This window comes from Megalopta genalis, chromosome 5 (genome assembly GCF_051020955.1).
Source record: "Megalopta genalis isolate 19385.01 chromosome 5, iyMegGena1_principal, whole genome shotgun sequence".
Lineage (NCBI taxonomy): Eukaryota > Metazoa > Arthropoda > Insecta > Hymenoptera > Halictidae > Megalopta > Megalopta genalis.
Window position 1 is genome coordinate 11,468,433 of NC_135017.1, and position 27,600 is coordinate 11,496,032.

The 27,600-nt window shown below is 42.5% G+C and overlaps 1 protein-coding gene across 13 annotated transcripts in view; it reads right to left on the reverse strand.

Moving 5' to 3' along the window:
- Positions 1–27,600, reverse strand: part of dnc (phosphodiesterase dunce) — a 540,449-nt gene that overhangs the window by 114,184 nt on the left and 398,665 nt on the right. Inside the window, exons 1-2 of one of the 13 annotated variants that reach the window (XM_076521358.1) lie at positions 16,189–16,546; positions 7,867–8,364 (exon numbers count right to left, since the gene is read on the reverse strand). The exons of the other annotated variants lie outside the window; for them this stretch is intronic. Of the exons in view, the coding sequence (XP_076377473.1) occupies positions 7,867–8,105 (239 nt within the window). The 5' untranslated portion in view covers positions 8,106–8,364; positions 16,189–16,546. Of the gene's footprint in view, positions 1–7,866; positions 8,365–16,188; positions 16,547–27,600 lie in introns of those variants that run through there. 13 annotated transcript variants of the gene reach the window in all.

The window sequence follows — 27,600 nt, forward strand, 5'->3', positions numbered from 1 at the left end:
TCGTACAGTGATCGCGCGAATTTTCCGCGAATATCGATAGGAATACCGTTCTCTTAATTAAAGGCGCGGTTTATCGTTAAAGGATGCCATAAAGCCATTATTCGCGGGGATTCGATTATTCGTCGGACGCTTTCACATCGGCGCAACAATTTTATTGTTGTTTATCAACAGAGCCAGCTCTATGCCAATTATTTTAATTCGATTCACCGTGCTCCAGTTTTCGCTCGCTCCGGACAACCGAATCATCGTCAATGACGTGTCTCGATGGGGTCTATATTCGCTATTATCGCCGCATCAATTATACGCTAATAACAGTGAAAAAGATTCTGCCGATAAAGCGCATCGGAAACAATTCTATTCGACGACGGAATAAACAAATCGTTGATTCTCCAATTATTAATCACTAATTGATACGTTTGACTCCAATTTGGCCAGCAATTGCTGAAACACATGGAAATAATAGGGTCACTCCTTTATTTCTCCAATTGGAGAATACTTTCGAACATTCGGAAGCTAATGGGCACGGTTTAATTAAGTGTAATTAAAATGAATTTAATTTCGCGATTTCTGGTGGTCAATTACGAACTTTTCTGCAGCACTTGTTCAATATCCCGATACTAACTTCTCTCTTTGCACATTCGGACGAATCACCACCATCTTAACGTCATAAAATATTCTTTAATTAAAATTTTTTTTTAAATTTCATTTACTTGATTTAATTTATCAATTTAATTTCAATTCTTAATCGAGTTTAATTTATTAATTTAATTTCAATCTTTACCTTAATTTCTTACTTCAAGTAAAATCTTCAATTTAGTTTAATTTATTAATTTAATTTGAATTTTTAATGTACTTCAATTTATTCATTCAATTAAAATGTTCAATGTACTTCAATCTACTAATTTAATTTAAATTTTTAATGCGATTTAATTTATTCATTTAATTTGAATTTAGATTGTTTTGTACTTCTTTTATTTTTTACCTGGTATAATGACATGATATTAATGATCGCGAACTGCTAACGTTATTCGAGTCACGTAACCGTCGAAATAGATGACTAACAATCGACTAACAGCGGATCGAACAGAAAATGATTTTCCAATTAAGAGATTTCGGGAACAAGAACAGATGACGTTGACGACTCTCGTCAGTCATCGGAATCGAATGTCAACAACTGGGAACCGGTGCGCGCACCGGGGGCCATTTCCGTGTCCGTGTCGGCTGGAAATCGATAGCAGCACCGTTTACAACAGACACGCATAACTACCCGAAATAAAGAGACGTTATGGTTGTCGTAAATCCCGACGAAAGCTTTAAATCCAAACTTTCTCGTATATCTTTCGTGCTGCCCGTTCTGCGAACCGTCAAAGTCGCTACCCTGACGAATGCCAACAATCGAAACTTTCTCCCCCTGACATCCCCGAAACTCATCCGTGAACCACCATTGTTTAACATCAGGGGGAAAACAACCACGAAAATTATTAGCGAAATATGTTTCGTTCCTCTGAGAACAATTCCAAAGATGATTTCGAAAATCGAAAACATCTTTTCATTAATTCCGACGATTTCGCAAACTGAGACAATTTTATCAATGCATTCTGATAATTATGAAAAGCGAGGAAAAATTTCTTTTCAAACATTCGGATCATTTTAAAAACGAGAACAAATTTGTTGGTTAAGCCTGAGAAAACTATTGTTGTTAATTCCAAAGATGTTTCGAAATAAGAAAAATTTGTTAATTAAGCGTGACGATTTCAAAAGCTGAGAAAAATATTGTTATTAATTTGACAGATTTTATAAACTAAGAATAATGTTTCAGTTGATTTGTGATGATTTTAAAAAGCGAAAAAAAATGTCCTTATTAATTCCGACGATTTTAGAAACTGAGAAACATTGTTTAACGAATTCCGATGATTTGACAAACGGTTAGAAACATTGCGTGTAAATTGTGCAAGCGTTGCCTCGAAGTATAACGAACGAATCTAAACGGACCGTGTCCTAGAGCATTCGCATTAAGGACGCGCTAGGCGATTGTTGCTATCTTTTGTTTACCGTGTACTCGGAATAGATTTGCTCTGTAATCCCGATAATACTCCGAATTTAGTAGTATGTTTACAACGGAGCTCAATAACGATTTGCACAATTTTTCTTTTTTACAAGGCGTAATCTCGACGCGGAACTCCGATAAAGCCGCACGGCTGAAGATGAAAACAAAACGGAAAAATGGAAATCGTCGCGGTGTGAAATTGATATCGGCGCGAACTACGCGATTGCATCTCTCGTTCTTTTAAATTGGTAATTTCGCAATTCGAACGATGGCTACCAGCTGTTTTAATTAACACAATAATTTCTATATTACTTCTATAATTGTTTTAATCACTGCTGATAGTTTCTGTATTTATTCGTAATCGTGATTGTCCCTAATTTTATTTTTATTTTTAATAAAAATTAATTAATAATTTCAATAAGTATCATTCCTTCAAATTTTTACAATTGTTCCAAGTCTTAATAGTTTTAATCTTTTATGACAGTTTCAATGATTTTTAAAAGTTTTCATTTTTACGATATTTTCGGTGTTTTTTAAAGGTTTCTAATTTTTTTACACCAATTTCAGTAATTCCTAACGATATTAAATTTTACGATGGCTTCAGCAAATTCCAAATAATTTTTATTTGTACAGCGGTCTTCACTAATACATTTACTGCTGTCGATAAAATTGCAGCCCACGCCGGTTTCACGCTGGTCAGCCATGAAACTGTAAATTTGCATGAAAGTCCACGGTCTAATTGCGAAATTACGGGGCGAGAAATTTATGTGCGACGACGATTCCGATCGCAGTTATTTATAAAATGATGCATCAACGTGTCCCGGCGCGGCAACGTATTTTCGATACAAAAGGAAAGAACTGTCTGTCGCACAAATCGTAATTAGTTAATGCCTGACTGGCTTAATTACCGCTCTCCGGAGGAAATTCACGGCGGAGACGTTAATGCCGTTACCGACAGCTTACGGATGCTCGCAGAAATGCAACAGGCGCTGTTGCACCGCGTTAACGTTGCAATTACACGTGGCGATTAATACTGAAACGAATTCGAATTCGCGGATCAACAGCTGTTTCACCGATCTAACGAGCGTTTACACGATTTGTTCATTTTCTGTCATTTCGGTTCAAAGGGCATTCTCTGTTACCGTCATCCGAATAACTGGTCACTCGAAGGTACAGAACATTTCTCAAAATCATCGACAAAAATATTTGGTAACGATATCAGCGCCCTGCTTCTGTTAATATTTATTAAAACATTTTTTTAATGTTATTAATCAGAAGTTATTATTGAGGAATTATCAATTCAAAATTAATATTCCAGAATTATTATTCCTAAATTGTTATTTCAAAATTGTTATTTCAAAATTATTATTTGAAAATTATCATTTCAACGTTATTATTGCAAAATCACTATGCCAGAATTATGATTTCAAAATTATTATTTGAAAATTATTATTTGAAAATTATCATTTCAACGTTATTATTGCAAAATCATTATCCCAGAATTATCATTTCAAAATTATTATTCCAAAATTATTATTTCAAAGTTATTTGAAAATTATTATTTGAAAATTATTATTACAAAATTATTGATCCAGGATTATTATATCAAAATTAACTGTTATAACGATTGGACTCCGGACTTTCCGTACACCCTATAGACCATGGCAAACAGACAAGCGTCGAGTGAAATGGAAACAGAAATAAAATCTATCGTTGTAGACGCAACGGAAATAGAAACGAAGCAGTGCGGTGCAAATAGAGGAATAAATGATTGATATGAGCGTGGAATTGGAATTAGAACGACTCTGTCGTGGAGGTACGTAATAATGGGTATCCTCCTATCGAGTGCTGAGACGAGGCTCACGCGCCTCGAACGTTTAGGCGTGGCGGATGTGTGTCCATAGCTGCTGCCAATATAATTTTCCATTAGCCCGACTGAATGCAGGCCTCGATTATGCTCGAAAATTAGGTCGTGAGCGTAACACGGCTAGAAGAAGGATTTACTACGATATACACGGTGTCCCGTTGGCTAACTGGAAATTGTGGGCTACAAAGTGATACCCTAATCGACGTATTATAGACGCTAACAAGCGGAGTTCCCGTGGTGCAACTCTGTATTTTTGGTCTGCCTTTGCACAATGGAACAGTTCCAAATGTTAAAGCTAATGTATCTAAGCTGACGCGCCTAAGCTGAGGTACATCATTTTAGAGGCAGACAGTTTATATTTTTTCTATTTCTGAGAAATGAATTAATTGCTGCCATAAATACCGTAGCCCGTTTTATTGTTATTTTTGTTTTAACTTTAGGAAGTATATTAAATACAAGCGTTTAAGCTACGTCCAGCATAACACGTCGATTTTAACGAGATTTTAGTATAATATAGTCCGCTGAAAAATTCTCGACACGTATTTTTTTATATCTGAAATGGTCCATAAAAAGATATGGTTTTTATCCTCGATTTTTAGAGCAGAAACCATTTTTCTCATCCCCTAAATGGGGATTGTCGCCGATATAAAAAAATACGTGTCAGATATTTTTTAACAAACTATATTATACGAAAATCTCGTTAAAATCGGTATATTACACTTGTAAATGATCCCTTGTAAGTTTGAGATAGACTTAGACTATGTTTGACAATGTTTGACGTAGAGTTCAATTAGACCGGACTACGTCAAACTTGGAAGTCTAATTAATAACTAATTTTAGTCACTCATGTGGTCGAAACTAGATCCAACCTAACTTAATCTAGGTCTAAATTATAGGTTCGATTAAGTTTAGTCCATCTAGACTATGTTTGACGATGTTTGACGTAGATTTCAACTAGTTTCAACTACGTTAAACTTGAAAGCCTAATCAACGACTAAATTTAGTCACTCATGGTCGAAACTAGATCCAAATTAACTTAATCTACGCCTAAATTAAAGGTTCGGCCAGGTTTGACTAGGTTTGCAATAAATCCAGACCCATTTCTACCACGCCCAACTTAGAAAATAATTAACTCTTCGCTAGATCGAACTCGCAGCTCTGCCAGTCTCAGTTCATGCTCGCTCAAGTCCCAGTCCAGTCGACGCTAATCAAACGAGACTCACGTTTGCTCGAGTTGGACCTCGTTTGGTCATGTTTGACCGATTGAAATCGTCGAGTTCTGATCGAGATTTTCCAGGACCGGGCTGCGTCGCGTCCCCAGAAAGGTCGGGGTGAAAGCTCGGTATCGATCATGAAGTAGTTGGCGTGCCGCGCGGTTGTTAAGGGTGTTTATCACCTACGTGCTCTTCAGGGTCGTCAGATTTGTGTCAAGAACTCCCTTCCTTCGGTCGGCCGATGTGCGGGGATCGCGGAGCCGTAAAAGAAACTCGTCGAACGTGTACGCGTCTCGTTCCCAAAAAATCCCGGCACGGCTGTCCTCGAGGATGAACGCGGTTAGGGGATCATGACCTCGACTTTTCGTCACGCAACCCTCCACGCGAATCATTTCGCTCTCGCGTACGGACTCGTTTCATGGTTACGCTGATACTCTTTCTAGGAAACCGCACCGGAATGGAAAGCAAATTAGAGGAACATGGTTGCAGGTAATTACACAGCAGCGCGAGGTAAAATGGAGACCAGGTGTACGTACAGGGTGTTCCAGAAAAAAGGTACCTCGCGTAATGCTGGTTATATAATTTTTCACGAAGTAAATTGGCTGTTCTGGTCGACGGGAGAAATTCAGTTGTCACTTCTAAGGGCTGTTAATTATTTTTGATGTCCTTAAAACGTCTCGATAATTTTTACATTATTTTTATAATTGTTCTAGAGGTTTCCAAAGGGTCTTAATAATATTTATAACAGTTCGGGTAATTGTTTTAGACGTTTATATTTTTATCAATTGTTTTCGTCGCTCTGAAACAGTGTCAATAATTTTTATATTATTTTTATAAATTGTCTTAGTCGCTTTTAAAGAGTCTCAATAATTTTTACATTATTTTTATAATTGTTCTAGACGTTTCTAAAGAGTCTTAATAATATTTATAACAATTCTGGTAATTGTTTTAGTCGTTTCCAAAGAGTGTCAATAATTTTCACAATATTTTTATAAATCGTTTCCGTCGCTTCGAAACAGTATCAATAATTCTTATATTATTTTTATAAATTGTCTCTAAAAAAAAAAAAAATCGTTCCTAAAGAGTCTCGGTAATTTTCACATCATTTTCACAATTCTCTCAGTCACTTCCAAAAGGTGTTAACAATTTCTACGATAGTTTCGGTAATTTCCAACAGTTTATAACAACGAAGGAAGGAAGGAAATTAATTGAATTGTGCCTGCTGGCCAACTATAGGGTTGTTTGAATGAACGTTGCAGCGGAGCGATCATTTTTCCGCGAGTTTCTCGCTGGTGGTGGTACCAGGACTGACAGGAGGGAGAAAGTTCGTAGCCATTGCTCCCAAGAATAACCCGGGCGGCCAGATGGTAACGACTTTTCGTCAGACGGTTGGTAAGCTGCACCGCGAGCGAGCTGCACATCGATTACATTATCATTAAGGGTTGTAAGTGGATAGGATTTAATAAACCCAGCTGGATATATAATCTGCGCCGGGTATTAAGCGCTGCAGCTTATTTCCAGAAGGTTACCGCATAAGGATGCAGCGAAACATCGATGGGATTACCGGTGCGGGGTGGTCTGTTTATTAGGACCATTCGCCTGATTAACCAGTCACCTGTTGTCGACGAGCGTACGGAAAGTGTTGCGACGAGTATACTCGACGAAAACGGCTAATTGACTAAGAAGGGTATATATATTTTTAGTAGACTTATTATTCTTTTATTATTCTTTACTTTATTTATTAGCATATTCTATACGATAACTTGTTCTTTATTATATTTATTAATATATTCTATGTGATAACTTGTTCTTTATTATATTTATTAGTACATAGGATTATTATTATTATTATTATTATTAAATGTTCTTTATTATATTGTACATTCTATAAAAAAAGATTGTTGTATCCAACCCCTTGCTTTAGGATTTATTTTCAAAGATTCGTCTGTGTGCAGACAATTTAATTTAATGCTGATATTTAATAATAAAAAAGGGGTTAAAATTCATTAAGTAATAAAATGATAACAGTAAAATAATTAATTGAGATTAAAGCGATACTAATATTAAATAAAAATGGGGAAATATGCTTTTCAAGTAACAATGAAATTAAGAGAAAATAATCTTAATATAATTAAAATTATTGTGAACAAAATTTCCGAACTATTTAAATTTCCTTTTATTATTGTTCACTTTCTAATAATTCATTGTAACTGGAATGACAGAATTCTGGATAGAAAAAGATGCAAGAGAATGCGTAAATTTTATAATTTTCTGTTCAACAGTTAGATGAAATTGATACGGTATTTAAACATTTAAAGGTTATCATTTCCAGTGTTAAGGGGTTAAACGAAATCCGAAGAAAATCCAAACATACACGGTGTAATTACTGGACCGCGGATTTCTATGCAGCATAAAAATGTGCCCGCACTGACGTATTTGTATCGTTACTTAACAATTTTAACGAGCAGAGAAATATATTTTCATCGTTTCGCGAAAACTCATTTTTCAAGCCATTTCTATTATAAACGCGAATATCCGCGGTCTAATAATTACACCGACTCGCACACTTTTCAAAAGAGACTGCAAACTGGTTAAATCCGAAAGGGCGGTGGCCCCGATCCGAATTAATCATCCGAGACAAGCTGTCGAAATTTTTAGAGCGTCGAGGCGACACCGGCCGCACCAAGAGACCGTCTCCGAAGCCACTTAAGAAGCTAATTAACGGTGGCCCGACTCACCTCTTGTTACGATCGACGTAGAAACGACGCGAGTGGCGTCTAAGACGGTGCCGGCGTCTGTCGATGTACGGCAAACTAATCGTGGCCTCTCTCGAATTCCTTCTCGAGTCGCTCCGTTCTCGATTATCCTTAGCGATCGAGTTCCTCCTCGAGTCCGGCTTCTGGTTTTGCTGCTCCTTCGACCGGACTATCATCCAGATGAAGAACAACAGGGCGATCATCGTCGCGTCTTCGATCATCGCCTCCCTCCGGCACGCCCATCGATCGTGGCATCGATCACTCACGCCTTCGACGAGAACATTAACCCCCACTCGAGATCACTCATTCCCCGGTCTTCATCGTAATTAGCAGTCGCACTCACTTCGAAGACCACGAGTCACCCACTTCGATCGTCTTAGTCATCGGCCGTCGATTCTTCTTCGTTAGGAAAATATAAGTATCGCAAAATTGTTTTGCTCGTTTCGGCGAGAAAGGTTAGCGTCGAGCTACGGTGTTCGACTGGAGAGAAAGGCTAATTTAACCGAGGTCGTGTCAAGGATTAATTCAGGCCAGTTCTAATCAAGAGCTGAATGAAACTAGATCGGATCTAATCCGAGGCTTGACTAACCTAGACTGCTTTTAATCGAGGACTATGCTAACTTAGGTCAGGTACAATCTCGGACTAGACTGGCATAATTCGGGCCTAATTTTTCGGCTTAATTTCAGGGCCAATTTTCGTCAAGTTCAATCAAGAGCACCGTCCACTGTAGGATGGACGTCCCAATTACTGTGCCCTTGGATCGAAAATTGTAGATTTCGTCAGATCGAAGAACTAGGCTAATTTTTGTCAGGTCTAAAAACTAGGCTAATTTTTGCCAAGTCTAAGAACTAGGCTAATTTTTGTCAAGTCTAATCAAGGGCACCGTCCAGTATAGGGTAGACGTCCCAATTACTGTGCCCGCGGATCTAAAACGTATAGATTTCGTCAGGTCAAAGAATCAGGCTAATTTTTGTCAAGTCTAAGAATTAGGCTAATTTTTGTCTAAGGGTAAACGTCCCAATTTCTGTGCCCTCGGATCGAAAATACCCAAAAATACCCAAATTGACGATTCATATTTTTTTATTACGTTCACTTATGAACATTTATAGAAACGTATCGCATTGTTTATTTGTTAAGACGTGGTAAATAATTCTCAATCGATGCTGCAGCATTTAACGACAGCCACGGCGAAGCAAATATTGGCTGAAAGATCCGCAGAATTTGGGACATCTGTCCTAAATAAGGAGAAATTAGTCTTGGACACTGTTCAACTGTATCGAAGAGTTAGGTGTGTTCCGACAGAGTGGTTAAACGACAACGATGCCAAACCTCGCCTGCCTCGTCAGAAATATGATGCCATAAGGGACAATAGGACGAATGACATAATTGCAATCCTATGGACAAGCATAAACAAAGGGGTACATTGTGGCAGGCAATGGGCAGCCGGTGGCAAACAATAGCGTGTCTCCACTCGCGCGGAAACGAATCAGCGTTACGCTGCACGCAAGAATGATCCTCAATCTTTTCAGCTCCGAAGTAACCTAACCCGCGGCCAATTAACACTCGAACAGCTGACCTTTTCTGAGAAAACGATAGTCGAGCGAGCTCATTTTCTTTGTCAGCTCGTTTCGAAATATTTCAGTCGCTTTCTCCGCAAAGACCTATAAGTAAAATTATTCAAATAGTTTAAAAAAGTTCAATTGTGAATTCATTGTACAAAATTATAAATTCGTATGAGAGATTGTATAAAAATTATAAATTCGTATGAGATTGTATAAAAATTATAAATTTGTATGAAATTATATAGAAGTTATAAATTCACGTGAAATTATATAAAAATATAATATTTATGAATAACTTACAGGAGAATCAAGTTTATTTATAAGCTGGTAATGCATTTATATAAATTTGAATACTATAAATGAACTAATTATACACTAATTATAATCTTACACAAATTTATAGATGATCTTATTATAAACTTATATAAATTTGCAATTAAAAAGTGAAATTATAGAGCTCATAATAAAATTCAAAATTGCAAATAAATTTCATCCAATACAACGTATAAATGCTCGAATAGCAATTTTTGTAATCTGACCGGCAAAACTGTATTCCAAACAACAATTGCAGCAGAAATCTAAAGTCGATCATGAATGCGAACATACTAAGAATCGTCCTGCCTGCCACGTGTCCTCCACAGTTTCCGGCATGCATCAATAAAAATGGAGGAATCTCTGTACGCGGATACGCGTTTCCGGCTGTCGTCGTACCCGAGAACAATAAATATTGTTCGTCGAACGACCGGTGTCCTAAATCTCGCGGCTAATGGATCACCGTCCGCAGCGTCGTCGTGTCATCACGAGTTATCAACTTGTCGCTGATTTCTCCGACGCATGAAACAGCGTTGCACACTGTTCTGCAGCGTTGCGAGGATTCTGTCACACCGATATAAAACGTCTGACACGATGCTAGACAGCGGCAAAAATCTCGACAATTCGTTCGCGGATTTCGTGCGTTTAAACCGAGTTGTTCCAATTTGAAACGATAGAAATATTTCAAAAAATTCAAAGAACGTCGATGTATTATTTTTAATAAATCAACGCGATTAAAGACTGACTAAACTTGCTGCTGAATTTCTTGCCATTGGCGCAGACAATTTTTATTTCCCACAAAAATCCACAGTCTACAATGTACGCGTTATGCGCGCCGCTGCGCTGCACGGGACTCCGCGCGCATGCGTCACCTATCCCCACTCCTCCGAAGTCAGAGATCTAACTTATCTTCCTGAGAATGCCGGCTGCGCCGCTGTGCGGGGCGCTGCCGGCGCACGCGTCACCTATCCCCACTCCTCGCGTAACTTATTTCCCTAAGAACCTATTTTCCCGACCATCCTCGGGTGCAGCATAGCCTCTCTGTCTCCTTTGACTCTTTTTTCCCGAGATCCGGCGGTCTTTGTCGCGGCGCGGGAGAACAAAAAAATTCATCCCGGCGAGCGGAGTGCTTCACAAATATTAATACTCCCGCGGAACTCTGGGCGAGGCGCGGGCACCGTCGGCGGGGGCTTTCTTGGTGGCGTCCGCGATGGAATGACGTCACGGCGCCCGACTGCCAACGCCGCGCCGCGATACTTCCAGTCAATATTTAGCGATCGAGTCACGGCTCCGCGGAATCGAACAAAGAGAGTGCCGTCGGTGACGAGGTTAATTGCGCCTCGTCCTGCAAACAACGCAGTTTAATCGGACGATCGGGGACCGGGGACCTCGTCGGAGACAAAGGCCGAAGATCGGCTCCGGATCGAGAACCGCGACCACTGCGGAACGGATCACCTATTTTCTTGGACATCGGCGGCAAATTGTCGGAGGAAACCGAAGAAGAATAAGGGTATTACGAGCCGGAAAAAATAGCTTGCTTGCAGCTGCACTAATGAAATAAATCTAATATATCTGTATAATAATATATGCATAGTAATATATGTATATTAAATGTGTTTGATTAATCGCAGCTATCAGCGGCCAATCTTTTCACTTCCTGTCATCGCTTTTCACGTTTCAAGCACTACAGGTCGCTTCAAAACTCGAGGTCATATTTTTAGAAAATAAAACGACAGGATCCTCTACACACGCTCGATTAATAAGCCATTCTTTTTCTATATAATTAAGACAGCGTCCAAGAAAATTCATATCTGCACCGCTACAGACTGTTTCAATATGTCTCTCTAATTGACGCTCGGATTGTCCACAAAAATGGACAATTTAGGAAGAGAAGATATTATTCGATCCTTGCGGTTCATTTTTATTGTCAACAACTATAAAAACGAACTGCAAGGCTGGAATAATCGTATCTCCTCTTCCCAGATTGTCCATTCTTGTGCAGAATCCGTGCGTCAATTCGGGAGACATTACTGTACCGGGCCACGATCCCGCGAAACAGACTATCCGAATTTCGAAAAATAAATCCCGAAAGTTCTCTGCGAGTCTGCTCGCTCTCTAAAATGCGACGACATCCGAAAAGAAAACCCATTCGGCCGTTCCGAATGAATATTCAGATCGTTCCAACAATAGGTACCGGCCAACAGAAATAATTCGTGTACACCGGGAACGCGGAATGATCAACCGGGCGGGTTCTATAAATTCAAGACGAAAGCTGGCTGATCCGGAAACGCCCAATTTTATCAGGGACACGGATCGATAGCGAGTCAGTGAGCCGAGAAATCGCGTGGCCCCGCGATAACGCCGGGATCTTTTAGGCCGGAGACATTGTTCCGCGTAGCGCCGGGATCCCGGGTACTTGTTGAGTCCGCCGCGAGCCGGGAATTTCAATTTTCGTAATGGATTCCATCGATTCCGTCCGCCGTAACGCGTTCCATTGCGATCCCATTGAAAAATCCCGAAGCGCCCGCCCGGCTCTCGCAGTTGCGTCGCACGGGTAAATTAAGGCAGTTCATCCCTTTCACGGCCCTCCAATTATTTCAGACAATGCGACACACGGACGGCCCGCAAAATGTCAGAGAAACGCCCCCTCGTGCGTTGTACAGGCTGTCTCATAATTCTCGTCGCACGACCGTGAGGCCCGCGCCGTAAATAAATATTTACCGTCGATTGGAAAAATTACAGGACAATAAACATTGAAACAGTATAATCGTAATGTTCAATCTCCAACGTTGATCATTTGCGATGGAAGCCAATTTCAGGTAAATTCGAGATTAATAATTCTTTGCAACAAACGCCATTTTCAAAGTAAATTCGAAATAATAATTAACCCTTTGCACTCGAAAGCCCATTTTAAATCTAAATCCAATAGAGTTTCTTTGACCTGTAATATTTCCATTTTACATAATTTATTGCATTTTGTGCACATGAAATCGAATTATCGTTACATCTTTAACAGCTTTATTAAAGATGAACGAACATGACGCAGTGAAAAAATTATTTTTGACGGTGACGCAATTTTTAGCGATGCTTCAGAATCACCGAGCGAGTGCAAAGGTTAATTAATTACAATTTCTTTATGCGTTAGTGCTTCTGACACATAGTATTTGCATTTTATACGACTCAGTGTATTTTACTATTTTTTTGTAGCAGCTTTGTATGAATTATATTAAGGAATATGTATTATTTCTGTCTAATCGTCTTAAGTAGATTCAGCCAGCCATGGTCAGACCGCTTATGATCGTTATATTGTCAAATAAATCTCGTGAGATGAATTATTAACATTCTCTGCATTGCAATTAAATAATACTGACAATATCTTTATGCACACGTATAATCATCTTAAGTAGATTCAGTCAGCCATTCTCAGACGTCCGATGAACATATTTTCCTATAAACCTTGCAGTACGAATTACTACTACTCTCACAATTTAAAGTTAAATACTGGCAATACATATTAATCCTGTATAATATTCTCAAGTAGATTAAGCCAGCCATGCTCAGACAGCCTATGCACATTTTTCGTCTAAATTTTCTGCTTTGAATTATAACTCTCACAATTGCAATTAAACGATCCTGCATACGCAAACTATAAATTACGCTCTTGACAATTACTTTATATATAAAAACAAACGTGTAAAAATGACGTTAGAATCTTGATGCAACAATTTCAACTAGCGCCGAAGAGTCGCTCGATCGTGAAATACGAAATCGAATACCGCCGCCTCGAGATATTTAATTTGTCACTAAAAACCGCAGTCTAGCATGAACAGCGACGTGATCAGAGAGAATAAATGAAAACGGCGACTAAAAAAAAAATACGGGATCGCATGCGAACAGCGAGAGAACAAACAGAAATTAATTAGCAAATGAACGAGGATAAATGAAACGTCGCTACTAGAAAATTAAACCCGGTTTATGGCTGCGCTCGCGTGCCGCCAGTTTTTTGCTTAACGCGAGTCCGTCCATGGCTTGCCGTTTCTACTTACCGCGGGTTCCCCGAACAGGGGCGATCTTTTCGTTTATTAAAACAATTCGTTGGAACAATCTCGCGGCGGCGGCGGCGGCGGAGAGAGGCGGTCCGCAGACGAGTATCTTGTTTTCTCTGATTGGCCCATTACTTCACCGGCGAAATGAAAATTTCAGCTTCCGTTTCGCGGCGCTCGCGCGGGCCATTTATCCCGGTGCATTAGCAATGCAAAGTGACGCAGCCGCGAATGTTGAATCAGTTTTGGCGCGGGTCCGGGCAACGCGTGAATTTGCAATTAAAGTCGGCCGTCGGGGGGGGAAAAATGCTTTCAGCTGAAACGCAATTAACGCAACACGGGGATGCGGATAAAATTTTGATACGCCGGAACCTCGGTACACCCACGCAACTACCGGACCCATTACGACGTAACGCCCTGTCCGACAAGCGTAGAACGTCTCCGCGACCAAAATGATCCATGGATCCACGGGAAAAAAAGATACTTAACGCGCGCACCTCGCGCTCGACGCCGATCGGTTATAAAATACGAGCGTCGGCGATATTTGTTATACTCGTGGAATTTCTCACGCTTCGAACGGTCCTACAATTTTTCCAATTTATTGGAAATCGTTTTTCACCGATTTGTTCCGGAATGCTGATTTTTTGATCTCTGTCGCATTTATTTAATTCATTGGATTCGCGGGAAATAAATATGTCGCAGGCCGCCGGCGCTTTTTCACCGGAACTGCGGGTGTTTGAAGTATCTGAAAAATCGGCAGACTGCAAATTTGCATTGCACAATGCAAATTTTAACGCTTCGTCACGATTTATTGCTCGTTTTAATTTACCGAAGGCGCGAGGATCGAAAATGTTTCCTACTCCGTTGGAATTTTTCACGGATGCCGCGAGCGTTCGAGAATTTCTCAAAAATTAGCAGAACGCCGATTCCTGCACGGTTCTAGAATTATTTAGAAACCGGATCCGCGCTTTGAACGATCTATCTCAGGCCAATGGAATATTTCGAAGAAATCAACGAGACTTCGAATGACAAGAATCCGAGTGCTCCTAAAAATCAGCGGAATTCGAATTCCGAAGGAGTTCGTCAATCTATTTTTCTTCAAAAAATCGCCGGGAAGTATTTCCGAGCGGACTGAAAATTCCCGGTGTCGATGAATGATGAGCGGAACGAGAAAATAATTCCCAGGAGCGCGCGAACTGTTCCGGAATTAATATTGAAGAGTACGCGGCCCGCGTATTCGGATCGTTGTTTCATATGTTCAAGGCCCGGCTCATTGTTCGAAGTTTAATCTATCAATCTGCTCGTTCCGGGAGTCGTCCATTACAAAAAGTGTATCTTATCGGGTCGATCAGCGTCGGCGGCGCGGCAACGGGACGCGAATTCGTTCGCGCGAACCGAGAACAATGATATAACCGGCTTCGTAACAACATTGAATTTTCAATGAACTTAACGAGCGTTTGATAAAACGCACGAGTCGTGACGCCGAGAGTGGCCTTCCTCTCGTTCACACGAGCCACGAACGAGCGCGAATTAACACCAGCGCAATAAATATTCAATAAAACGACGGCCGGCCGGGAATCGTCAATAAGGAGCATGATTCCGCGCCCGTTGCCGCGGGATAGGCCTGGCAACGATACACGAAGGTCGCGAATAAAACGCTACCCTCGCCGGGGAAATATTCGATCGGTTTTCGGCCGGATTCTCCAAAAAACGAGAGCTCCGCGCAAAGGAAGCCGAACGACCGATCGTCGCGAAATTTTTTTTAGAACGTTCATTTGACATCCTGCTGCACCGAAAAGAACGATCGAAGCGCCGGGAATCGTTTATAATTTTCCTCAATTTTTCACAGCGACGGGGAATTCGAGAAACGCGGAGCAACGGTTTGTTCAAAGCGGCGCCATTTTGTTGCTATCGACGGCAACGGAGCAACGTTAATTCGCGTCACGTCTTCGAACCTGTTGCACAAAATGGCACCGAATTCGCTGATTTCGGATCACCGGGGAACGCGGCAGCATAGTCGAAAAAAAGAGTAGAGTGACGTCAGAGAAGAGATTTCGATGATTTTTTCAGGACGAGAGAGAATATGCGATCGTCGACAAGCGTTGCGTAATAACATGCAAAAGGTGTTCGGTTTCGGGATATTTTTTTCGGCTCCGCCGTGGGAAATATCGCCCGGTATTGTCCGACGAAACGGAACTACCGCTGGGATAAATCGAGCGCGGCTCCGTTCGCCGTGATTTTTCTGTTTCGTTCCGGCCGAAGAAGCCGAGCGACCGCGAGAGAAGCCGCGCGTTAAGAAATATTCCGCGTTCCTTCCAGAACCGTAAACACCGTCCGACGATAATTAAAAAGCACAATAGCCGGCCCGGAGACCCGAATGAATCACCTGTTTGCACAACTAACTAAACAACGCAACAACCGTCCGAGCTTTCAGCGCGTCGCAGTTTCGTGTTCCGAACCGCCGAGCTGCACACTGCACCGTTTATCCAGGACGCGGAGCTTTGGAAACCGAGGAGAATTATTACGGCGGCGGCGATAAATCGTAGAAACTGTAAAAATCACAGCCGCTGTCGATCACGGGCGTCGAATTGTTCGACGGTGTCCGGACGATTCGTTCTCGAGGAATTCGCGAAATTTTGCGAAACCGGCGGTCGCGAGATGCGGCGCGCGCGTTTTCGAGAACGTCGAGGCGCAGAGGCGGCGAAAAATCCGCAGAGTCGAAAAATAGGTGAGCCGCGGCCGCGCGGTCGCGCGCGCGATATATAGAGAGAGAAAAATACGGGAAAGTGATTCACGACCGCACCACCACGTGAATCGAGACGAACTAAGCTCGCGGCACGCGTTTACGGTCACGCGACGCCGCGACGCTCGGCGTCGGGCGTCGGGACGCAATCTCGAGCGCAAGTGCACGCTTCTTGTTGCACACTCACGCGGAACGAACGGCGTGTGCCCGCCATTGTTTTTTCGTTTGTTATACAATCGACCTAATTGGGTTTTGTGCGCTCGTTATAATTAGACTGCGGCGGCCGTCTGGCCGAATAATCGCCGTTTATCGACGAAAATCGAAAACTCGATTGGATTGCTTTCGTTGAAATGACGCGACGATGTTGCGACATTTTTTGCGAGCACGGATCGATTTTGCGCTTTGAAAAATCCGGTGTAACCTGTCGTCGTTTATGCGAATGTTCGTTTATCGGATTATTTAAGGACAAAATTATTTCTGGTATTATTTAGACGATCATTTCATTTGTAACGAACTTTATTGATTTTCTTATGGCTTACATGTGTAATGAACATTTAATTACATAGTGAATTTAATTATTATTTGCGAATGAGGTATTCGTTTGATTTGTACATTGTTATTTGATACTTTGAAAAATCTGGCGAAACCTGTCATCGTTTATGCGAATGTTCATTAACCTGATTATTTAAACGAAAAGTTATTTCTGCTATTATTTAAATGATAATTTAATTTATAACTAACGCCATCGGTTCCCATACAGATTCCAAGCGTAATGAACATTTAATTAAACAATTTAATTATGATTAGTAAATGAGATGTTCCTTTAATTTGTACCTTGCTATTTATCATTGAATTATCATCGAATTTGACGAATTTTTCCTCAATCGACAGAACTGTTCCAGGACGTTCATTTCAGGTTTATGAATTATTTACCATCGATCTGGTCCCGCGATCACGATCACTCCGATGGATCAACGCTGCGCGCACGGAATGCGGCGATTTATAACTCTTTCTTCGTTATCGCGTATGCTAATGCGTCCGCGCACTTCGCGTTCTCGAATTATTCCGAAACGACCGCGGAGGGAGCAGTATGCGGTGAATTCTATCGATGATCCGATTCGGTCGACGATTCAATTAGCGAGGCAGGAACGAATATGTTTCAGAGGGAAATGGCAGTCACGGATCGAACATGGCCACGTCAAACATCGACAAAACTTGGTGCCATGACTCCAAACATCGTCAAACCTGACACAATCGTGTCTTGAATGTCTGCAATCTTATTGCGATAAAATCGATCACCAAAAAATTTAACAAGAAGAAGTCGTACGTCGGCAAACTTAATACGATGACGTCAAACATTAGCAAACTTAATTCGATGAAGTCGAACGATAGCAAATTTAATACGATGATTCGAACAATAGCAAACTTGATACGACGAAGTGGAAACATCAGCAATCCTCACACGATGAAGTCGAACACCGACGATCCCAAAATGATGACTCCAAAGATCAGTAATCAGCAAACATCAGCAAACATCAGCAAACATCAGTAAACCCAGCGCAATGTTTCCAAACATCGGCAAACCTAATACGATGCGTTCGATCACCAAAAAACATAACATCACCTAACATAATAACGCAAAACGTTTGCAAATCTAATACAACGAAGTCAAACAATGCCAAGCTTGATACGACGAAGTCAAACAATAGCAAACCCAGCACGACGAAGTCGAACAATAACAAAAAGCTGACACGATGAAGTCGAACATCGGTATACCTAAAATGATCACTGCAAACGTCAGCAAACCCAGCAGCCCAGCATACTTTAACGCCCGAACTTTTTACAGGTGACCCTGAACCCGATCTCCACGTCGAATTTAGCACATAGTCACAAAGCATCGGCGAGCACAATAGAGCTGCTATCACTCTGAAACTTGAGCGGCGACTGAGGCCTAACTTTTCGAGCAACAGAGTCTCATGAGTCACAACGATAATGGTCGGCCAGGACAGTATCGCGGCGGCTCGCGTCACAATCGATCACAATCGAGTATATTAGGGTGACTTTGTTCGATAAATGGAGGACTAGATAAAGTTATGGAGGAGCGGCATCTGTTGCCCATGGAAAATAGCCTTTGGGTGGTTCTGGCATTCGTGCAGATAGAGAGATAGAGAGAGAGAGAGAGAGAGAGCAAGAGAGGGCGAGGGAGAAAGCGAGAGAGAGCGGGAGAGAGGGCGCGAGAGAGAGAGAGCGCGGGAGATAGAGAGCGCGAGAGAGAAAGCGCGACAGAGAGAGCGCGAGAGAGAGCGCGAGAGAGAGAGGGCACGTGGAAGAGAGCGCGAGAGAGTGAGAGAGCGTGAGAGAGAGAGAGAGAGAGCGCGCGAGAGAGCGAGAGAGAGAGAGCGAGAAATAGAGCGCGAGAGAGAGAGAGCGCAAAAGAGCGAAAGAGGAAGACTCAGAGCGCGAGAGGAAGAGGGAGAGAGAGAGCGAGAGAGGAAGACTGAGAGCACGAGAGCGATGGAGAGAGAGAGAGAGAGAGAGAGAGAGAGAGAGAGAGAACGAATTTTATCCGCGTCCCGATGATCACAATAGCGGCCGGCTTCGATCCCGGAACAAAAGTAGATCAATCTGCGTTTCGAGCTGCTCTCGTTGCGAGGACAAACTAAGAGAACAGGCCGAAGACGCGGCCGCGGGAGCGAGAAGGGAAGCTATCGATTGTCTTGCGATATCTTCGCGCGCTTTAAATGCGAACCGGCCATGACCGTAGGCATTTGGCCGGGGATCTGGTACGTCGAACCAGAGTGGATCAATTTGTCGCGTCGATGAAAATAGCTGCCGGTGCTTCGGCGATCGGCGAAAAAATCCTGCGACGTCCTGACATTCTCGAAATGTTATCTGTTTATTATTACACCGCCCCTGAACCCGTGCTGGTTCATTAAAAACCGACGAATCGATTTCGGTGAACTTTGCGAATTTTTTCGACCCGGTGAAAATTTTTCGAAAATTCTCACGTTTTTTCAGCCGATGGAATAGGTCTTTTGAAATGCGAAAATATTTTTTCTTTCGCTTCGAAACACCGTTTTCGAGAGTGAACTATCCCGGAGAGTAGCCAATTCGAGAGTAGCACATCGACGTGCTGATTTAATTATTGTTGCTGTAATTTTTGGCCGGGTTGTTATTTTCGCGCGGAAAAATTCCTGCGCGATCGGCGATCATCGATAAACAGACGCGGCATGTTTCGAATTAGCGGATCCGCCGGTTGCGTGATAAAAAAAAAAAGAAGAAGGAATCTCGAGCAACGGGATCAGCAAACAGCCGAGGTCACATTTGATCCTCTTTTCGCAGCCGGTCACGTGAGCCGTGTATTTACACGTCAGATTTGATCATGGTCGACGATAGTTCCGCAAACATGATCCCGTTTTGGCATATTTTTCCTCTACCGTGTACCGAATTCCACAGCGAGAGAGAACACGCTCGCAACGTTCTTTCATATTTCGTCGTCGAATGGCTCGTTTCACTTACGTGCGATCTGCGACGTTCCCCTGACTAGTTCCCGACTAATTTAATTAATTCAGCGGCAACTTACCTGCAACAAACAAAATCAGACATATGATTAATCCCACGACAAGGCGCGGCTGTGTGCGCGAACGTAAAAAGGAATATCGATGCGTGCTGTTCGAAAGACGACTTTTGTGCGGGGATTGGAGAAGCTTGCGTGCTCAAAAAGCTGTCAAAGAGTGCAGCGAATAATCTCTGCATCGTGCAGCCGTGGAAAGCACTGCGATGTGCGACGGAACGAACCGTTAGGAAATATTTTAACGAAATTCCGACGCCTCGAACGATCTCCCAATTTGCTGAAATTTATCAGAGGTGTCAAAAATATTTCCTAATGTTCTGGATTTGTTTTACGAAGGGAACTGAAATTTGGACATTTTCGAAAATCTGTGCAGTGCGAATTTTAATGCTTCTCGATTTTTTCAAATTAAAGCGCATAGACAAAGAATATTGCCTTCTAAAAGTTCTCAGAGAGCGAAACTACTTGCATTCAGAGATTATTAAAAATCGGTAGAACGCGAATTCCGACGCTTTACGTTCTCGCGCGAATTCTGTCGTTTTCGGAATTTTCTATAACGTCTTAAATTGGATTATTCGAATGGAAACGTTTCCAACTATCTTCGTATTTTCCAGCTGCGACGAGAAATTCGCTGGAAATCCGTATCGGCATTTTATTGTTATTCCGTCTGGCGTCTTATCCGGCAAGAGGCAAGACGTCAGCCGTGATCGGCGCAACACCGTGGGACGCGTCTCGGATGCAGATTTACGTTGCTATGAAATATTCAGGCGTGGACATAAATAATCGAAGGATTGATCGTCCGCGTAGGTGCCGGCCGCTCATTATAGAAGCTCGACGCCGCGAATTATCATCGCGTTACCATTTTATTTGCACGTGTCGCCGCGGTATCGCGGGACTATTATCTGAAAATATTTCCCGGCGGGCGGGCGAATAATAATATTTTAATGAGGGGTGAAACTGTGTGTCGCCCGGCGGGAAAGCCGGCCGGGCCGGAGAGCCGATCCCCTCGCGAAGATAAATTCACGCCGCTTTTCCGCCTCTTAATCGAGCTTTTAGCCGGTTTAACGAGTCACTCCGTGCCCGGCAAAAGGAGAAAAAGAAACGTTACAACCAGAGCCGTTCCTGTTGCACTCGACGATGTTCGCGGGCGAGAAACGGTCACGATTAATTACTAATAAACCGACCGCCGTTTGATAAAAAGGAACATCGGGATTTAATGAGAATCGCGCGCCTCGCCGGACAATTATGTCAACGTGGATAACGCGACTCGTCATCTCCTTCGTTCCGGCGACTCGTTCGTTCGACCATTAATTCCCTCGCATTAATTAAAATTAATTACGCCGGACCGGTGCAAGACGTTTCTCGACTCGCCGGCGAAAATAGTTCCGACGATTTGTCGCGGTTTCTTTCTCTCGGCTCGATCTTTCCGATATATTTTCACGTCGCCGCGATTATTACTGTTCCTTATTTCAGCCGGAGATTTTTGCTGCGCGCTGCAAACCGGATCGTTCGGCTCCGTTCCGACCCGGTTCCCCGAGCACGCGGAATTTCTGAAGATCATTCCGTGATCGATACGCTCTCGCCGCGCGCCGTCCCTTAAATTCAATTCTTCAACCCCAATAATTTTAATTTCTGCCCGCGGAGACCTCGAGGAGATGTTCCCGGTCGCCCTTCGTTCGTCGCTAAACGAATTCTCCGCCGGACTGAATTTCCCACGACATTATTTCACTTCGATCTTGAACCGACGAAACGTTATTCTTTCCGAACGCGCGCGCGACGCTCGGATTACTTATCTCGCCCCCTTTACCCGGCACCCAAGATGCGCTAGAATTTTCCGGCCACTTCGAGTAATGGACCATCATAATTTCGACGGTGAAATGTGTTCGCTCGCGGTTCGTACATTTGGCCGTCAGTCGACCGTGTCCTAATCTTTTAGTGTCCTTCGTCGGGTTCTGACTTGCTTTAGGTTCCGGCTTAACGCGGTCGTGATTTAAATGGGTCTGTTTTAGGCATCGGTTCGTCAGCTTTTTATTAAGCTTAGGCGTTAGATTTATTTTTAGTTTGCCAAGGTTTAAGTTTACTTCGTTTTAGTTTACTGAACTAGGTTCAAACTTATGTTTACTCAGTTTTTATAGCTTTAGTACATATTTTATATTATAGTTTATCTTATATTATACATATATATTATTATATTTTATAATATGTTATATTTTATATTTTTATAATTGTTTGTAGATATATTATAAATATAGTTATATATTTATATTTTTATATTTGTTTGTTGATACATATGTATGTGTATACATATTTACATTATAATTATATTATAATTTTATGTGTGTGTGTGTTTATATTATATTGTATATATATATATTTATATTTGTTTATAAATATATCATACATATATTTTTATATTTACTTATTGTATAAATTATATACAAGGCAAACGAACCCGTAAATAAATTGATTAAAAAATAGAATTAAATTAAATTGGCTATTCAGAACCTAGCCTAATTCGTTCTAGTCATCAATTAGTCGAATCCAAGCTAAACTACCCATCTGCACCTAGCCTACTTAAATCCACACACTAATTAACACTAGAATTACCAAACCATTCGAAACGACCAGACTTTATATTTCATTTCTCACAATTCTTAACATCAAAAGAATGTTTCTACGAGAAATTGTTAAACAAAAATCATTGATCGAGCACATAATCGTGCGAAGTTTAGACGACAGTTTAATCCCGACTCACTTGTAAAGAAAATATATATTAATCGTGTTCAGAACTCGGTAATTCCAGCGTCAACTAGTTTTTAATCTCGATTATCCCGCGTCGGTATTCTTAAAAATAATGCCCGAGCCACCCCGAAGCGAAACGTCGAGCTGAATATTCCAGCGTGCAGCAGGTATTCCGTATTCCCAGGGTTCCCGTCGATCGACGCTAGCAATTTTCCGCCCGTCTACCTGTAGGCGAAGGAAGTGTCCATGGATCTGACATCGCAGCTTTCGAATAAAATTCCAGGAAGCTCGGCTGCCTCGATCTCCGCCGGTTATCGAGAGGGACTCGGTAAACAGGGGATCACAATGGTGACCCATGCCCCATGGAAAATCAATTGAACCAGCTGCACCCCGACCTAGATTCGCGACGACTTCGTTGCAGTTTCCCCCGTGGTGGCCGACGAAACGAAACACAGGCTGTTTGGCAAACAGAAGCGGGCTGACTTTCGTCGTTTTTTAAGCATCCCCCTCCCCCCGTCGTCGCTATTTAACCTCGAGAACACCGGCCGTTTCAGCGTCGCCGAAACGCGCCGATGACTCTCGGTGAAAATTAAAGTGCACGCTGAGGTCGGATATCAATTGATCGAATTGATCGGCGTTCTGAAACGACTTCGATCGAAACGGAACATCGGAAAAGAAACATCGGCGGCGCGGCGTGTCGCGGTTAGGTGGTGCGCATCGTCGTCGAATATTTCGAGTTCTCGGTCGATCGACGGCGCACCGTTCTCCCCGAGGTATTCCCGCGGCCACTAAATATTCGTAAAAATTACCTTTCCGTTCCGGGATCGAATAAAAACGTGTCTTGCGGACGGACCAGATATAAATTATTCATATGCGGCACTCGAGGAAAGCGACTACGGGGATATTTCGCGAAACTGCTCACGGATTTAATACTCCCCCGATAAGGGAGAGCGTTTTCAATACTGCCGGGACGATAAGGCAGAGAAGGCCGGCTCGATAAGGCAGATCCCTGCGAGCGGCGAGTATCGACCAGGTCCGAAAAATTGGCCGCTCGCGAAACCAGAACTTGATTATCGGAAAATTCGCATCGTCGAATGGTTTGCCGTGCGAGTCACGGATTCGAAAAATTACGGCCACGCGCGGCTTCGATGATTCATGGTTTCGGCGAATTGTGTGGGGAATTTTTTCAGGACTGAAGCCCGGAGGGTTCGCTTATTTTTTGTAAATAAAGAATAAATAAATAAATTGTGTTGTTCCGAGGGAGAGAACATCGATCGCGAAGAAATGACATTTTTTAAACATTCTTTACCGGGTTATACGACAGCGTATTCGAAAGCGAACCGTTCACCCCCTAGCCGGAATAATTTTGAAAAATCTTCGACCAAGAAGAAGACGAGGTTCAGCCGTCCGAATTAAATTTTTCACGAATGCCTGCGAAATTTTCTGGCATCTATAGAAAATTGCCTAAACCTCGGACAATGCAACAGAATATTGTAAAACGAATCACTGACTCGCTTGGGGAAAAAATCGAAGAAAATGTTCGACGAAGAAGAAGACGACTTTGATTAAATTTTTCAAGCAAGTCTAAGAACATTTATGACGTGTAAGAAACTCCCTGGATATCGCGCAATATAATAGCATAATCGAAAGCGAACTATGCAACCCCTAAAAGAGAAAAATCCAAAAAAATTGGAAGCCAGACTTCGATTGAGAAAAAAGCGAAGTTCAGGCATCTCGATTAAATTTCTCTAGGCACTATGATAATCTACAGAAAATTCCCTAGACGCCAGAGAAAGCAACAGCATAATCGAAATCCAAGATTTCCATAATCGAAAGCAAACCAGGCATCCCTTAAAAGAGAAAAGTCCAAGAAAATCGGAAGCTAGACTTCGATTAAGAAAAAGTCGAGATTCAGGCAGCCGGATTACATTTCTCTAGAAACTATAACGGTATATAGAAAATTCCCTAGACGCCAGAGAACGCAACAGCATAATCGAAGCCTAACCATTCACCTTTTGAGAGTGAAAAGATCCGAGAAATCGGGAAGCAGCGACCGAGAAAGCCGAAGGCGATGTTCCACGCCCGTCGAAGTAAAAGTCCCTAGAATCGGGTATGGTTTAAGCAGATCAGAGCGGCGTGGCCATGATCCTTTCTCCAATTTCCGAGTCCAATTTCCCGCTTTCATCGCGGCCGCGCGCTAATGCCGGCCCCGTGTTAACCGGATTATTTCTCCGCGGCACGAAAAAACCCCCGGGGAGTTATGCTCCCGCCAATAATCGTCGGCTGCGAACCGTCCGGCGTTAACGTGCCGCCGCTCCATTTTTCTAATCGTGTACAGTGCACGATGTCAGTGGCAAGAGAGCGAGAGCGAGAGAGAGAGAGAGAGAGAGAGAGAGAGAGAGAAAGCTAGCTAGAGAGAGAGCGAGAGTGGGAGAGCGAGAGAGAGCGAAAGAGAGCGAAAGCGAGTGGGAGAGCGAGAGAGAGAGAGCGAGAGTGGGAGAGCGAGAGAGAGCGAAAGCGAGCGAGAGAGAAAGCGAGAGTGGGAGAGCGAGAGCAAGAATAAGAAAGGGAAGGAGAGAGAGAGAGAGAGAGCAAGGGCGAGGAAAAGAAAGAGAGAGAGAGAGAGAGAGAGAGAGAGAGGAAGAATGACAGCGTGAGCGAGAGAAAGGAAAAGAAAGAAAGAGAGAGCGATGGCGAGAAAAAGAAAGAAAGACATAGAATGAGAGCGAAAGCGAGCAAAAGAAAAAAAGAGAGAGAGACTGAGAGCGAGAAAAAGAAAGAGAGAGGGGGGGAGGCAGAAGTCGGTGCAAGGCTGACGGAACGGAAGAGGAAAAAAAACGAGTCAGCGAAGGGGTTGGTTGGGGTGGGTCGGCTCGAAGCGCGGCGGCGGTGGTGGTGGCAGCGGGCGAGGAGCCGGCGGGGTGCAGGGACGCTGCAGAGATTCTCCGATACGCACCTGGCCACGCGCATTTGAGGGCATCAGTGACGTCAAGCCTCGGGGGTGGAGGTTCTTGATTACGTCACTGGCCCAGGCAGCCTCCAACGGCACAACATCGATCAGTTCGGATCGCGGCAACGCCGGAGGTCGCGGGGGGAGGGGGGTGGTGGTGCCCGGTGGCTCGATCCGAGGAAATATCACTAATAACCGGCTCGCGGTCTATTAATTAAATTTTTGATTAGTCAACGATACTTGAGCCCCCGCCCCATCGATCCGCGACACCCCTTCGCGCCCCCCGCTGATCGCACCCCGACCGATGTTGTTTCGCCGGCGGGGCTCCCGTTAATGCGCTCTGAACCCGCAGAAATAATACCAACGTTCGCGGCAATGAACGTCTCCCTTCCTGACCGCCGATCCAAACAGCGCATTTTCTGACCCGGGAACCGCGTCGCTCGCAGGAAAAAAATGTATGAAAATTCATGGCATTTCTCGAGATCGAGACGCACCATCTTTCTCCTCGACAGTACGGCCACGAACTTACTTCGGTATTTTCATTGTTGTTTCGTTGATCGGGTTCTTTAAGGTCACCCACATGTTTGTTCTTGGCACGTGTTTTTTACGGTTTTTTGTTATTATTGCGACGATGATGTCTCTCTAGATGGCCTATTTATGTCTCCCTTACTGACGTTCAGATTGTCTACAAAAATGGACAAGTTGGGAAGAGGAGATACGATTATCCGAGCCTTGCGGCTCGTTCTTATAATTGTTGACAATTTGCAACTATAAAAACAAACTGAAAGGCTCGGATAATCGTATCTCCTCTTCACAAATTGTCCATTTTTGTGGACAATCCGAACGTCAGTAAGGGAGACATTACTGCATTTCTATTTATAGTGCAACGTATTCGCTAGATTTTTTTTATTATTTAACAGACTGCCTTTCTCAAGGTGGCCTACATATTTTTCTAACAATGCCACGCGTGTTTTATGCTTTGTATTTTTATTAGTATCTCGTCGGTAACGTTTACGTATTTTTACATGTGTTGTTCCTGGCGTGACAGACATTTATTTGATTGAATTGTCGATAATTCAGCGATTAAGTGAACGATTTAAGCGCGTGGGATCAAAAAGACCAGGGAACCGCTGGGTGACGGTTAATATATATACGGTATTTTTTAGGGTCTTCTATACATTTTCTTAACAATGTTAATGCGTGTTTTATATTTTGTTTCGTTTTTATTATTGTTTTATCGACAATCGGGCTATCTGTACAGTAAATTCTCCACTATTTTCTTTCAGCCCATAAACAAAAATGGACAATTTGGGAAGGGAAGATACGATTATTCGAGCCTCGCAGCTCATTTTTATAGTTTTATATACTTGTACATAGTATATAATTTTTATATACTTTCGCCGAAATTTCAAATTTTCGAAAAAATTGTTGATATTCGAACAGCTATAACTTCGTGCAAAAAAATCATACAACCATGGAACTTGGCTCATTTTAAAGCCCGAAGTGTCTACTTTCGGAGGTCATCCGTCAATTTCTGTAACAAAATTTACTTGCGACGCAGTGAGCGGGAAACCTCGTTCCAGACTTTAGACAAAATTTCGAACCTTCGAAATATCGACGATATTCAAAACACTGTAACTTCGTGAATAAAAATCGTAGAACAACGAAACTAAACTCATTTTAAAGCCTGAAGTCTCTACTTTGCCCGTGTATAATTCATCTTCGATGTAAAAATTTTTCCAAGACACAGTGCGCGGGAAACTGTAACAATTTGTATCGGGCAAAGCAGAAA